The following is a 14,361-nucleotide window of genomic DNA, read 5'->3' on the forward strand; positions in this document are numbered from 1 at the left end:
ACAATAAAAAACATAAAAAGCAAAAATAGCTCCCCTTTTTCTTGCAAGGCTGTTTTTTACCCCAATAATTTAGAGTCCTGGGGTGGAAGGACTTGAAAAACAAAAATAGAATTTTCAACAATCTCTATCTTACAAAGATATTTAGCTATCCAATGAAATTGCACTTCACTCAATTCAAAATTCGATTGTTTTTGATTGATTCCTGTCAGTTTCTGTCAAAACAGACCATCTTCCCCATTTCCATGTGAATTTTTGTGTCATTGTTGAAATTGTTGAAAAAAAAATGTGTCGTCTTTTTTTTTTTGTTGATTTTTTTTTTTTTAAATGTAAGTGCAGCATTTCAAAACTTTTAAAAAACTGAATCGTAGTTAAGTAGTAGTTTGCCATTTCCGGAATCGTTCTGCATCGTGAGTGAATTCACTGTCTTGCGGGCCGTGTTATATAGATTGAGCTGCTGACTGCTGAACCAAACCAAAACTAAAAAGAGAAAGGAAAAAAGGAACATAACTGCGTTTTCATCTCCCAATGTGTGACAGAGAAACATTGCCCTCTGACTGCCCCGTCAGCTCTATATTGCAGATGTCAGCTACTACAAAAGATTTAGTTCTCCATGGGCCCCCCTGTGTGCTCACGGAGGCTCACACCTGTGTGGGTGAATTCATGGAATACTGTGAAACAGCCAGGCTCCGGAAGCCAAGTGTGTTCCCCTGGGAAGTCTGAGCAAGAGGGCACCTCGTCTTGCCACCTCTCCTCCTGCTTACACACGCCAACACTTCCCCTGCTCTGAAGCCCGGCCATTTCCAGCACCATATGAGAAAATTACAACAGTCCCTAAAGTAGTTTTCTTTTTTGTTTCTTAAAAAAAATCCCAAAAGGTTTTTATGGCCTTTGCTGTTGGACCATAATGCTCGCTGTTTCCGTGTACAAGTTGATTTGAATCGGCTTTCCTCCCCTTTCACTGACAGTGAAGTTGTAACCGCGCTTGGGTTGAGGATGCGTCCATGTTACAGAGTTGAGAAGGGGTCAGGTGGTCTGTCGGGTGGATGGTGGGACGCTGCGACTTTTATCCCAGGTACCAGGACTGGAAGACAAAACAAGGAAAAGGGCCGTGAGAGAGACAGTTTGCAACAACCTGGTTTTTGATGATGTCGCTCTTCCAAATGACATATCTGCCTCTGGCTGAGGAGCAAAGGGGGTGGGGGGGGGAGGTTTTTGCTGGGAAAAGGAGAGGCCAACAATGGTCAGATTCTTATTACATGGAAACTCACCAAATACCTTAAATGAAAATTCAGCACCTTTGTTGCAGTTTTCCAACATTCTAGGCCTGCCTTGCAAAAGAACTCATTATGTCCACTTACATACCCTGTAGGCATATGGGATATGTAGTCTGGTGGTGATGGTTGGAGAGTGACAGGAAGCTTGACAACCTTGACTATTGCTGCCTCGCTAGGGCTTGGCTTGCATAATCCCGGGAACCTGAGCAGGTACCCAAGAAAGAGCTGAGTGACTGGAGAGGGGGGTGGGAGATAGCGCAGAGGCAGGTGACTGTCCCCTCGGATGACCTGCACAAACCACAGGAGTGAACCGAGATTGGGGTGGGGCTCCTGTTGTTGGTGGGGGTGCTATGCCTTTTGGTTTGTTGGGTTTTGTGCTTCTCAGGAAGTCACAGGGTGGGGATGGTGCAGGGGCAAGGAGGTGAGGGGATGTCTCATCCAACCAAGGCTTTCAACCACTGAGTTTCATCACTAGTCTACAAATACCTCCCTCAACGAGCTGGAGGTACAGAAGATGCTACAGTGACTCTCTCCTCAGAAAGGTGAGGTGGTCTCCACTTAATGGAAGAACAAGTGGAGCTACCGTGGACAAAGCACTGTCCCTGGGGTCCTGGGTGATCTGGGGTGAGTCATGGCCACCCCCATAACTCTCCAGTTCCTTTCACGTGCCTAAGGGAGATCTGGAGAAGCACTTTGCCTCCGACAGCTCAAAACCTCTCAAACACTATTTTCAAAGAACGACAGAATCAAGTGCTATCAGCATTTCACCCTATGAGCTACCATGATGGCAGAGCCATCCTTCTGACTAACTAATGAAGCTCTCTGGGATTAACTTCCAAGAATTCTCTGAGATTTCCAGTGGAGCTAACTCAGAGGATTTCTTGTGTCCACGGGGCCTTGTTTCCAGAGACCCCTTTCCTTTCCTGATCCCATGGGTGGTCTGAGATTTCCAGCAGCCCTGGGGAGAGAGCTGGCAATACAATCACCATTCTAGTCCAGTATCCCAGAGGGCTTCTGCCAGTGGTCTTCTCCAGAGCTACCCTACCCAATCCACCCCTTCCATCACTATTCACAGAAAAACCCGTCAACCTCCAGACAAGGTGAACGTTTCTGAAGTCTGGATGGAAGGTCTCAGAAAGGGTTATACATCTGGGCTCACTGGTGTCCAGGAGATTCCATTAGGTAGTGGTCAAGCTCTGGCATGAGCGGGCAATAAAGGAAGTGATGGGTGCGTGGAGGCGAGGGCCAGATTTCCCACTCCCCAGAGCTCTCTAGGATTGGAGCAGAACAGCCCACACAGACTGCACCAAGTCATAGCCCATCCCATCTCCTTGCAGCTAATTCTCTGACCACCTGTTTGGGGATGCACAATCAGCCTCTTGTGTCTTGAAAGGCAATCATCCTGGCTCGTCCACCCGGCCTGAATCAAGCGGACACAAAAGGCAGACGCATTTGCAGAGCGGCAAACTCCAGACTGTATTTTTAGAACCTTTCCTCGCAGCTGACCCTGGCCCACGCTCCAGCCGGGTTCTGGCTCTCCCCAAACGGTCTCTGACTTTGGGAACGGCAGCGCAGGGCTTGCTATTGGGATGGAGGGTGGCGGAGGAGGGGGGGGATGTTGGGGGGGGTGGGGAGGGTAGGATGGTCTAAGGCAGTTGTGCAATTCCAGCCTCCGGAAATCCCACGCTGCCGACTCCTGGGTCCCGGCCGGCCGGCAGGGGGCGCAGTTCTCCGCACCGCCTTTTCTGGGCACCACCTCCGCGCGCTCCAGAAATCTGCAGTGCCTCTGTACTTCACTTAAAAAGCAAGGGGGGGGGGGGGGGGAGGGAAAAAAAGTTTCTTCACACATCTTACTATTCAGTGTGTGCCTTGCCGACAAGGTTACCCCAGAGCAGCTCTGTAATCCTTCACTGAAATAGGCTTTATTGATTGCTCTGGTCTATTGTTCTCTTTTCAAGTCCCCCAAGTTCAAGTTCATCCTGGTGTTACATCATGTCTGGTTGCTAAGAGCAACCAGACAGACCCAGACGTGACTATCATTAGCAAGAAACCCTCCGCTCTCCTCCCACCAACCTTCCAGGGGCTGTGACGTAGCAGCCCCACTGCAAACACATTGAAGTATTTATTCTGTCTAATTTATGACCTACACAGCAAGCAAGACCCCCACTCTCAAAACCAACACTGTTGTATATTTAATTAATCTGTCTTTCTCTGGCACTTGGGAAAGTTAGACAAAGGACTAATTATTGTGTTTCACTCTCCACACTTTTCTTTTACGGGGTGAATATTTGCATGGGAAAGAAAACTATAAGGCCCAGCATGAAGGGGGGGGGGTTGCTCCCCCCATACCCCACCCCCTTTTCTTTTTGCCCTATTGACATTTCATGAAATACTTTAGCTGCTTAAGGGAATTAGAAAAAAAAAGCGATGTGAATGTTACTCCTTCTGAGTTGGCATTCAGGAACACAAATCAACTCATGACATGTTTAAATTTAAATGCTAACCACACACTCTCAGAGTTACTTTAAAGGTTAGTTTTTAATCAATAGAAGTTGCTGACTCCGGGATTTTGAGCTGCGCACTGCAGCTCTTAGGCTTTTGTCTAACGTTAAAGCTTTCAAACTTTTTTTTTCCCCCTTGCGATGATTTTAGGAATGATTTGCACACACAGAAGGCTATTGTGCTCTGACCAGCAACATGCCAATAGAGGAGGGAGCTGCCCTGCAGAGGGGTGTCAATATGACTCTGAAGGCAGGGGGTGGGGGCTTTAATAACCCGTGAAAAAAACTTAATTAACCCTTTCAGGCCCAAACCAAAACCTATTCTTCAACTTTTTTACTCCCATAATGTGACCATTAGTACTTATTTCAACATCACACTAATCTTCATGACAATTAACCCAGCTACTTGACCAAGGCTTTCCAGAATGGGAAGTCAGTGGGTTAAGGGAACCACACAGGGAATTATAATAATAATAATAATAATTATTATTATTATTATTTTGTGTGGGGGAGTGCTTTGGGGAAACCACACTGCATTGCGTCAATCGTTACTTTCAGAAAAGGAAGATGAAGTTACTGCAATAATGATGATGATACAAAAATAAAAAACAACAACAAAAACAACCCACGCCTTATGCATGGCAGCAAGTTCTCTCATCAGTTTGCAGCTGACAGTGTGCACGGGGCCTCTGGGATAAGCATAAGAGTCGCACGCACGTGGAAAAGCGGTTCACTAGCTCAGAACTTCTGTGAGCTACTACCAACATCCCGCGAACACTGTTTGGAAAAGCCCCTTTGCTCTGTATCTTGGTCTGACATCTCTTATGCAAGCAGTTCAAGCTTCAAAGCATCGCTTGAAGAAGGACCCCAAGCACATTCTTCTGAGCCACACACACACACACACACACACACACACACACACACACACACGCAAAATCAGAGACCATTCAATTGTGGGACTAAGGAGAAAATCACCAGAGAAAACGTAGCTACATGGAACACAGTTCATTTAGGCAGAGTCAAAACTATGGTCTACTACGGGCATTTGCTGATCTTCACTTCTGCCTTCATACTTTATAGCCCCCTCATTTAACCTACTGGATCCAGATAGACTACAAAGGAATCTCTGTCCCTTATCTGCACTGAGTCCCAATATTACAATACAATATGGGACGATGTTATCTTGATGCATTTACATTGAGGAAGTAAACACTGAGCTTTGATCTATTTTTTTCCCCTCAGGAACTTTCAGCTACAGTTGTTTTGGAAGTTCATAAATCCACACTCCCACAAAGGCCCTAGTTAAGCAAAATTACTCTGTTGCATTCACAATTTCTCCAGTTGGGGATGTGCTGGGGGCTTGGGGAGGGGGTAGGGAGGGCGGGTAATTGTCCTCTTTCAGTGTTCAAGGTGAAACATCAAAAGAAATCTGCAGTCCAGGACCAGAGCTCAGCTTTCCTTTTCTCCAGTCAAATGAAGAAGTAATCTCATCAGGTTGGAAAGTGCTGACTAAGGATTTAATAAAGTGCCTGCAGATGTGGCGTCTCTAAGGTATTCAACTCATGTAATGCAAAACAGCTCCACACTGAATGTGCTTATAAAATTTCATTTAACCATTGCAGCGCGACGGCTCCCCTCCATCTCACCCCCCCCCCCACACCCAACCCTGTTCTCGAAGGAGTTTTATCACACTTCCTGCTCCTTAATTTACAGCTCCATGAAAGTTCGAATCCCATTCTGCCCGGATTCTGGAATACAGTAGTCAGGTTTTATGAACCATAAACAATATCTATCCGGCGGTATCCTAAACAGGAAGTCTGCGATGGCAGCACCACCGTTGACAATGTCAGTCTCTTTCCTTTCTTGGGCCGCTTCGAGGGTGATTAGGAAACTGAGGCTGTTTTCCAATTTGGGTCATGAAGTTGGTAAAGAGACAGTGAATGAAGCCTCGGATCTTTAATTGTTAACGAGTCACCTTCTTCTGCCTGCTGATCACTTGACAAAGTCCTTTCACATACTCTTCACTAAGGGACAGGATGTATATCTTAGCAGTCAAAGGAAATACAAGTCTGCCTGAGATAGCTGGATTTTACTTTAATCAGAGAGAGAGAGACAAAGAGATTGAGAGAGACAAAGAGATCGAGAGAGACAAAAAGATGGAGAGAGACAGAGAGAGAGAGAGAAAGAGAGAGAGAGAGAGAGAGCGCTGGGGGTAGGGGGTTGGGGCTAGATGGGGAGGGAGAACAGACTGTGACGCACCAGAATCTGTTTTTCAAATTAAAAAGTTAAACAAAAGGCCTCAAGGGCAAAGTTGAACAGTGCGGAAGGAGGTTGTTAATGTGGAATCCAGAGCTGGGTGTGACACTCTGCTTTCTTCTCCAGGCAAGGTGGGTTATTTAAGGACACTCATGGGCGGCACACAGAACCCTGTGAGCATAGGAGGCCCCTGCCTGGCTCTTGCAGAGGCCGCATGTGTAGGGACTCTCCCACCACACCTGCCTGAGGGACTGCCGCCATCTTGCCTTTTCTCCTTAGGAGATGGGAGCTCAGTGGAGCCACACTAATCCAGGGCCTATTTCTGTGCTGAGCAACAGGACAACAGCCTGTAGATTCTCTTGCCCCTTCCAGCACTGAGGAGACAGACAGGACCTCAGTAGGAAGCAGCTTCTCCATTGTAGAGTTTCTCTCGACTGGTGTGGCCCACACATGGGATCCACGTGGCAGGCATTCTGTGCCAGCCACCTCTGGGGAAACTGAGGAGGGGAGATGCGGGGCCTGCTCCTCAGATCTTGTGGAGGGAGAGGGTGCCGGAATTCAGACTTCACCTGTCAGTACGCATGATTTTCTCAGAGTAGGATCTTTGTAACACTATTTCCATGGAGGGCGGTGACTATCCGTGTCTCAGGGTCCCAGAATTGAGCCCCCCTTTATCTATTAATGTGTGCAATCGAGGGGGCAGGTCTCCAGGTTTGTGAGGGATCCTCAGAGGACAGCGGCGAGATGTGCCCTTGTGAGGCAGGCTTCTGAGGAGGGTGACGTGCTGGACACAGGTGCCCGCCATGGCGAGCGACTGCCAACCCCGGGGCTTTGATCTTGGCAGTCATTTTTCTTGTTGGGTTTTTGATAATTAGAGAAAGCCTGTTTTCAATAACGTGAAACCTAGACTTGTTTATTGTACAGGAAACTATTAAAGCCTTAATGGGCCATCGTGGGCCCCGTTGCTGCTGTGTCCTTATCTTTCCCTGCTTGAACTCCCCCACTAGCCCTGAGCTAAACTTCTTCCAGATCCCCCACCCTCCCCACCCCAAAGCCAAACGCGCCTGCCCTGCGGGGCCTTGGTCTAGGCTGCATCCCTAGCACTGTCTCCACAAATACTGGCCAGTCCCCACGTTCTCAGGACCCCCTCCCAGTCCCTGCTTCCGAGGGGTCTTTTCTAGGCCTTCGGCTTAGGGGTTTGTTGCCTCTGTTATGACTGAGAGTGTCATGACCCGTCTTCTCTTCCTGCTGTGGTATCGGAGCTGGCCGGATGCAGGTCCTAGTGTAGTACTGTCCATAAAGGCGGAAGAATCAGCCCAGCTGCCGTGAAGGTGCCCAAGTGCAGGGTCAGGGACCCCTGCCCTCCACCAAAAGGCGTTTTAGAGGCACGCCTTCCAGTCTGGTTCGTGGCACAGATCCCTGGCTCCGTGGATGAGGGGCACTCTCCTGAGAGAACAAGCAAACGAGTGGCTCTGCAAGCTGCCCCAGGCGCTTCCGACTGCAGAGCCCTGGCACCAAGGCCAACTGCGTCAGTAGCATGTGCAATAGTTCTGGAACACGAACGGCTGCCTACTTACTACAAGCACAGAGGACTTGTCCAAACCACTGCTCCCTGGAGAGGGCCTGAGCTGCGCCTGGCCAAGACCTCCATTTGGTTCAAACCTCAAGACGGGAAAACACTAATCTCTTTACCCACCAAGCTAGCCAGCACCCCCCACGCTTGCAAGGATGTAGGCAATCCTATTACGCCGTTGTTCTAAAGCCCGAATCTTTTGCCATAGCCCAACTGGCCCTGCTATCTGCTCCAACATCATACAATGTTTTTACTCTTAGTCTCCTTTTATGGTTTCACCAGGGAATCTGAGGCTCGGGCAAGACACAGCTACTTGGGAACTGTAAGTGGCACTCTGGGCCCCTTTGGCTTTCAGACGTCAGCTTTTGCACAGAGCTCTAAGTGATCCCCTGGAAGCTCGGGCCAAGAGATCCCATCCTTTAAAGGGGTCCAACACCAGGGACTCGGGAAACAATCCTAGGCTTGCTGGGAACTGCATTTCCGTTTTGGATTCCACGCAACGGAGTTCAGTGCTATCAGTTTTGGGAGTTAGGTAAGAGTGGGCTCATTGCTGGAGTGAGGGCAGGAGAGAGAGGACCAGAAGGCAGGGTGGATGGGTTCTCGGGCTAGGAAATGTGTCCAAGACCTAAAGGTCCCTGAAGCCTCAAGAGGGATCTCTCGGAAAATACTTGGAACACCAGGCCCCTCTCTCTTACTCAATGATAAAATTTCTCAGTTATAAGCAGCAGCAGCTGGGCCAGGACCATTTCCCCTGTTGTAAGGCAATGTTCTTGGGAAGGAAAAAAGAAACCAAACCAAAACAAACAAAAAAAACAACCCAAAATACAACAACCTGTCTTTAATTGCAGTATTAAAATCAGAGCGGCAAAACCGAGCGCACAAAGGGAACGAGCACAAGTTTATGAAAGGCATTTGGGCCCTTGCCTTGTGCGGCTGAACTGCAGGCCAGGCAAAGGGGGGCGCGAGGGGGAGCGGGGAGGAGGGGGCGAGTCGTCAGGCAACCAAGTGGGACAGAAACAATCCTATTTTGGTTTTTGTTAGCGAATGGCATACTACATAGATCAGAGACTTCTTATAAAATACAAACCCCCACTGTACACAAAGCACAGGAAAATGTGAGGAAAAATAGGAAAAAAAACTAAAAGCAGCTTAGGGTGTGTTAAGGCTGCTTTTCTGTCAGCTTAAAGAGTACTTTATGCTTGATCAACAGCTCTTTTTTATTGTGCTTTTCTTTCATTCATTCAAGACATCAAAGCCGGGCGCCACCAGCGTACCTGCCCTTCTGGAGCCGCTTGTGAGGGGGTTCTAATGAAGCCCGACTCCGGGAGCTGAGACCCCCGTGGACACGGCAGTTCAAAGGGAATATTTCAACAATGATTACATTTTGTAAATCTTTTTATGAAAGAGACAGCTTATTTCCTGCTTTTTCATGAAAAATAGATTCTACCCATTAAAGTGAGCCCGCGCTACGGAAGCTGCTTGAGATCTGAGGTGCAGCGTGGAGATTAAGGGGACAAGAACCCTAGGCCGAGGAAATACCCCGAGTTCTGCCCTCTTTGGCCACTGGCCACCATGGCGTAGCCGGATCTTTGGGAAGGAGCCCTTCATGGGGTAATGGATAGTTCTGGGGCTGAAAAAAAAGAAAAATGCAGCGGTGGTGGCATGTGTGGTTTTATTTTTCTGTGAGGGTCTTGTGTTTATTATTATTATTATTATTGGAGACTTTCGATTTTGTCAAATTTGATCAGTTACCAGGAGGCATCAACTCCCCCCCGCTACTAGTGCATAACTAGTACATAAAAGTGAGTTGCAAAATTTTAGCTACCAATCACCAGAGGCTGCATTTCCAGGTCTTGAAATGGGACAAACCTCTTTCCCTCAGGAAAGTGAGCCCTAAAAGAGTCCTCTCAGGTCTAAAGATGCAGGCAGTCTTAGTTATTGGCTACTGTCTGCCCCAAAGGCAAAAAATAAAGACGAGAGCCTAGCTTTTTGTCATTTTTTCATTTTCGGCATTAAAGTAAAATCATCTTTTCCCTCTTCTATTTCTTTCCTCTTTTTTCAGAGGTAGAAAGAGTTGAAGAAAGGAATATCGAAGGGAATAAATACGATTCCCAGGGGGGCTGGGAAATGGGGGCGGGGGGAATGTATGTTTTCTTAAACATCAGATTCCAGTTTTCTAATTTTGATTCAATGCTTGTGCTCCAATCAGTACAGGCAGCTCTAGAGGTGCTCCATGGTGGACCCCCGTTCTTGTTTAAAAAGAGGGGCAACAAGGGTCCAGAAAGATAGTGCAGGGGATAAGGTGCTTACCTCACAGGCAGGCAAGCCCCAACACTGCATAAGGCTTCCTAAGTGCCACCAGGAATGGCCCCTGAGCGAGGCAGGGTCTAGCGAAGCCTTCAAAGAGACAAACTAGGCGGGGGGACTGCAGGCTCACCACCACCTCCCAGAAACCTTCCCCAGGCCCGGGGTTCCTCCCCACAAGCTGAAGGCGCTTCCCTAACGTGCCACAGGTTCACTGCTCACCGACCCTGTAGCCTTCAGGCTTGGATTGCGCTGGAAGACCCAAGTCTGGTCAGGGGAGGAAAATAACATTAGAGCAAAAAAAGTCCAGTTATTTCCAAAAATCTCCCCAGAGACGTTCTGCAACAGAATGATAGAAGACCTGGGCCTTGGCCAGATGCTAATTCCCAAACCAGCCTTTGGGGCCAGGAACCTCTTAGACTCTGGCTGCGTGTGCCCCAGGGACACTGCTAGATGGCCCATGGCCCTGGGCGAGGCCCCTGCGTCTCACCTCTAATCCTCTGCTCACTGTCCCAGCTCCTTCCTGCTTGCCCCCGCCACCCTCATCTCCCGCCCCCGAGGAATTCCAGCAGACCCCGAGACTCTCAAAGGCCCTAGAAACCCAACAGTCCTTTCCACTCCATTCAGCGGATTAAGAAGGAAGTGAAGGCAGACTCACTCAACTGCATCCGCTTTGCAGCTGGAAAGGGGGCTTCTGCCAGGGAAAGGAGGGCAGAGGGGCAGAACGCAGACACGAGGCGGGGAAGCTGTAGCCTTAGTTCTCAGACTTCAGAGGAAAGAGATTCCCTGGACTGTGAGAGGAGTCGGGATCCGGGTTCAAGTTCAGGCTCAGCCAGGGAGGGCCGCAGGAGACCTCTTAGCTTGTGTTACAAAGAGTCCACACCTCGACCTTTCCTGCTTTCCCTTCTGACAAGTTTTCAATTTTTTTCTCCCTTTCTTTTTTTTTTTTTTGGCGGTGGGGTGGGGGGGTAGGGTGGGGGCACAGCTGGCTGTGCCTAGGATTTACTCCTGGCTCTGTGCTCAGGGCTCATTCCTGGCTTTGTGCTCAGGGATCACTCCTGGTTCTGTGCTCAGGGATTAATCCTGGCTCTGTGTTCAGGGCTTACTCCAGGCTCTGTGCTCAGGATTCACTCCTGGGTCTGTGCTCAGGGATTATTCCTGCCTCTGGGCTCAAGGATCACTTCTGGCTCTGTGCTCAGGGCTCATTCCTGGCTTTGTGCTCAGGGATCACTCCTGGGTCTGTGCTCAGGGATTAATCCTGGCTCTGTGCTCAGGAATCATTCCTGGCTCTGTGTTCAGGGCTTACTCCAGGCTCTGTGCTCAGGATTCACTCCTGGGTCTGTGCTCAGGGATTATTCCTGCCTCTGGGCTCAAGGATCACTTCTGGCTCTGTGCTCAGGGCTCATTCCTGACTCTGTGCTCAGGACTCACTCCTGGGTCTGTGCTCAGGGATCATTCCTGGCTCTGGGCTCAAGGATCACTCCTGACTCAGGGCTCAGGGCTCACTCCTGGTGGGGCAAAGGAGGGCCACATGAGGTGCTGGAGCTCGAACCTGGACTGGCCACTTGCAAGGCCAGCGTCTTCTCTGCTGTACTCTCTCCTGCCCCTTGGCTGTTCCATCTGCACCAGGTAGCTGTGATAGTGGCGAGAGTCCTGCTCTTTGTGAATGCTTACTCCCGCGAAATGCAGGTTTGCCTTTACTACCCTGTGACTTCAGAGCTCCAAAGACCCTGCTCCATGGGCTCAGGCTCCCCGTTCTTGGAGTATTTTTGGGAGCAAAGAGAGCAGCAAAAGACAAAACTCTACATACTGCCAAGCTATGGTGTGGTGAAGGCAGGCACTGAGTTAGGAGTAGACTCAAGGCTTCCTACCGCCAGTCTGAGATATCTAAGACACTGGTGGGATGACACAGTCTGGGGTCAGGATTTCATCTGAGACACCTTCCACCCCTGACAACAAAACCGTTTCCCTGAGCACTGTCCAACTTCTATAGACATCCCCAAAATCGCAAGCCCAGGGTCGGGAACAATGCTCTCCTCCTCCTCCTCCTCTTGAAAATGTGGTGGGATTTAGAGCTTTATGGCAACAAAACTTGTCTTTGTTAAGACGTGACTTGCAAAGCAAACCCATGTGGGGGGAGTCCGCAGTTTCAAATGACAGTTTGAGGGTGGTTTTTTTTTCTTTTAAATGCTGAAACAGCAAATGCTCTTTATGTTCAGACTTATTTCCTTCAAAATTTGTAGTTAGATTTACAACGAAGTCATATTCATTACTCCCAACAATTAAGACCTTCCTGAAGATTACCAGGGGAGGTGAGAGGGACTGGGGTGGTGAGTGGGGCAGGGGTGAAAAGTCCTTGACATTTAAGTAAAGCATCTCCACATCAGTGACAGGGATTGCAAGTCACAGGGGAGGGGCAGGAGGGCTACATGCTATCCCTGCTGGACATCTGTGTTGTTTTGCCGAAAGGAACAACACGCGCTAATAGGAACGTTTGATTTGTTTTTATCTTTATTATTATTATTATTATTTTGCTTTTTGGGTCACACCCAGCGATACTCAGGGGTTACTCCTGGCACTGCATTCAGGAATTATTCCTGGCGGTGCTTGGGGGACCCTAAGGGATGCCGGGGATCGAACCTGGGTTAGGTGTATGCAAGGCAAACACCCTCCCCACTGCACTATCGCTCCGGCCCCTGTTTTTACCTTTTTAGTCATGACTAGAGAGATGCTCTCAAAGGCAAGATTACTGAGGGCAGATTCGTGGATGCATTTTTGACAAAACCAAGCATACAAACCAAAAAATGACTTACTTCATTTTCAAATAAGTTCAACTGGATGGTGTTCTCCCTCTGAGATTTAGGTGTAAATCTGGGACTCAAGAGGCACACACACACTGCCAGTTTGCAATGGCTACAGACCCCATCTATCGGCTTCCCATATTCTAATAAACCAATTACAGACTGGACAGTTTTGTGTTCACTGGCTCTTTAAATATCTTTCTCTCTTGTTACACGACCACATGCATAAGAGATTCCATTGTTCACTTTGCAAGAATCATGGCAAGTTTAAATGATACATGTGATACATATTAGCTCTCATTCTGATTCTGGAATTTCCCCCCACCGTTTCTCTGCAATAGCTTACAGATATACCACCTTGTACAAGTTGATTCAATTAAAAAAGCACTTAAAGGTTTTTTTTTTTTTCTCTTTTCTCTTGTGAAGAAGCGACTTGTCGGAATTAAAATACGGCTTCCTGTTTGACTCCATCAGCCTTTCTGTGTTGTTCTCCGGGAACACGTTGATGAGTTCAAGTTCAGGTTTAAATGAAATAAAACACTCCTCAGGAGTTTATAACTGATCCTCATTTACATGTGTTCCTTGTGAACTACAGCGGCCTCAGGATGCAGGTTTCCAAGGCTTAGCGGAGGAATGTTGTACAGTTGGAATCTGTACTTTCTCAGGCATTTCAGTCTGAGGCCGGGCAGCACCAAGTTGAGTCAGTATTAAAAGTTTCCTCAGATCTACTAGAAAATCAAAGAAAGACCAAGCAGGGGTCATGACAACTCTATCTCCTTACTTTTCCTATAAGGCTTTGAAGTTCACATTCCAGTTTAAAAGCAAGTAACAGACTCTGGATCTAGACCCCTGGATTCCATAGCCATAATTTGGTACTTCTCTGCCCTCCCCTGAAAGAGTTGAAGCACTGAGTGGAAATTATCTCTACATATTTAGTCTCTTTACTAGGGTTTTGATGAATCCTAGGGTTTTAATAAAACTGTCCTAATTAGCTGCCTTGAAAATCCAGTTAAAAAGTAGGAGGGGCCAGAGCGAAGACACAGAGGGTGGGGTGTTTGCTTTGCATTTGGCCGACCTGGGTTTGATCTACAGCATCCCATAAGGTCACCTGAGCCCCACCAGGAGTGATTCCTCTGTGCAGAGCCAAAAGTAAGCCCTGAACTCTGCTGGGTGTCTTTCTTAAAAAAAAAATTATGATGAAAACGAATGACCCCAGTCCAGTAGAGATATCATATTCTTTTTATTTCTGGGGAAGAGGCAAGTGGTTGGGACCATATTCAATCACAGAGCTTACTTCCGGCTCTGAGTTCTGAACTCACTCTGGGTGATGTTCAAGGTGGTACAGGGGACTGAACATGGCTCACATCATTTACTATTAAGGAGATGAGATTGATAATGAAAAATCTTTAATAAAAAATAGTTGAGGAGCAGACAACTTTACTGGTGAGTTTTACCAAAGATTTAAAGAATAGTTGGCATTACTCTTTCTGAAAATATTTCACTAAATTGAGAAGGACAGCAGACTCATTTCATGAGGCTGTGCTTTCCTAATACCAACCTCCCCCGCCAAAGAAAAAACTATAGATTTTTCTTGATTATCCCTGATTATCCCTGATGAAAGCAGATGCAAAAATTTCCAATAAAATGCAAGC

At 47.9% G+C, this 14,361-nt stretch overlaps 1 protein-coding gene across 3 annotated transcripts in view; it reads right to left on the minus strand.

Moving 5' to 3' along the window:
- Positions 1 to 840: 840 nt before the first annotated feature.
- Positions 841 to 14,361, minus strand: part of NFIA (nuclear factor I A) — a 389,510-nt gene continuing 375,989 nt past the window's right edge. For all 3 annotated transcript variants that reach the window (XM_056122287.1, XM_056122288.1, XM_056122286.1), the window contains one exon: positions 841 to 1,081. In XM_056122287.1, coding sequence (XP_055978262.1) covers positions 1,064 to 1,081 — 18 coding nt within the window. In that variant the 3' untranslated portion in view covers positions 841 to 1,063. The remainder of the gene's footprint in view (positions 1,082 to 14,361) is intronic.

Source organism: Sorex fumeus, unplaced genomic scaffold (assembly GCF_029834395.1).
Source record: "Sorex fumeus unplaced genomic scaffold, SorFum_2.1 ptg000045l, whole genome shotgun sequence".
In the NCBI taxonomy this organism is placed as follows: domain Eukaryota; kingdom Metazoa; phylum Chordata; class Mammalia; order Eulipotyphla; family Soricidae; genus Sorex; species Sorex fumeus.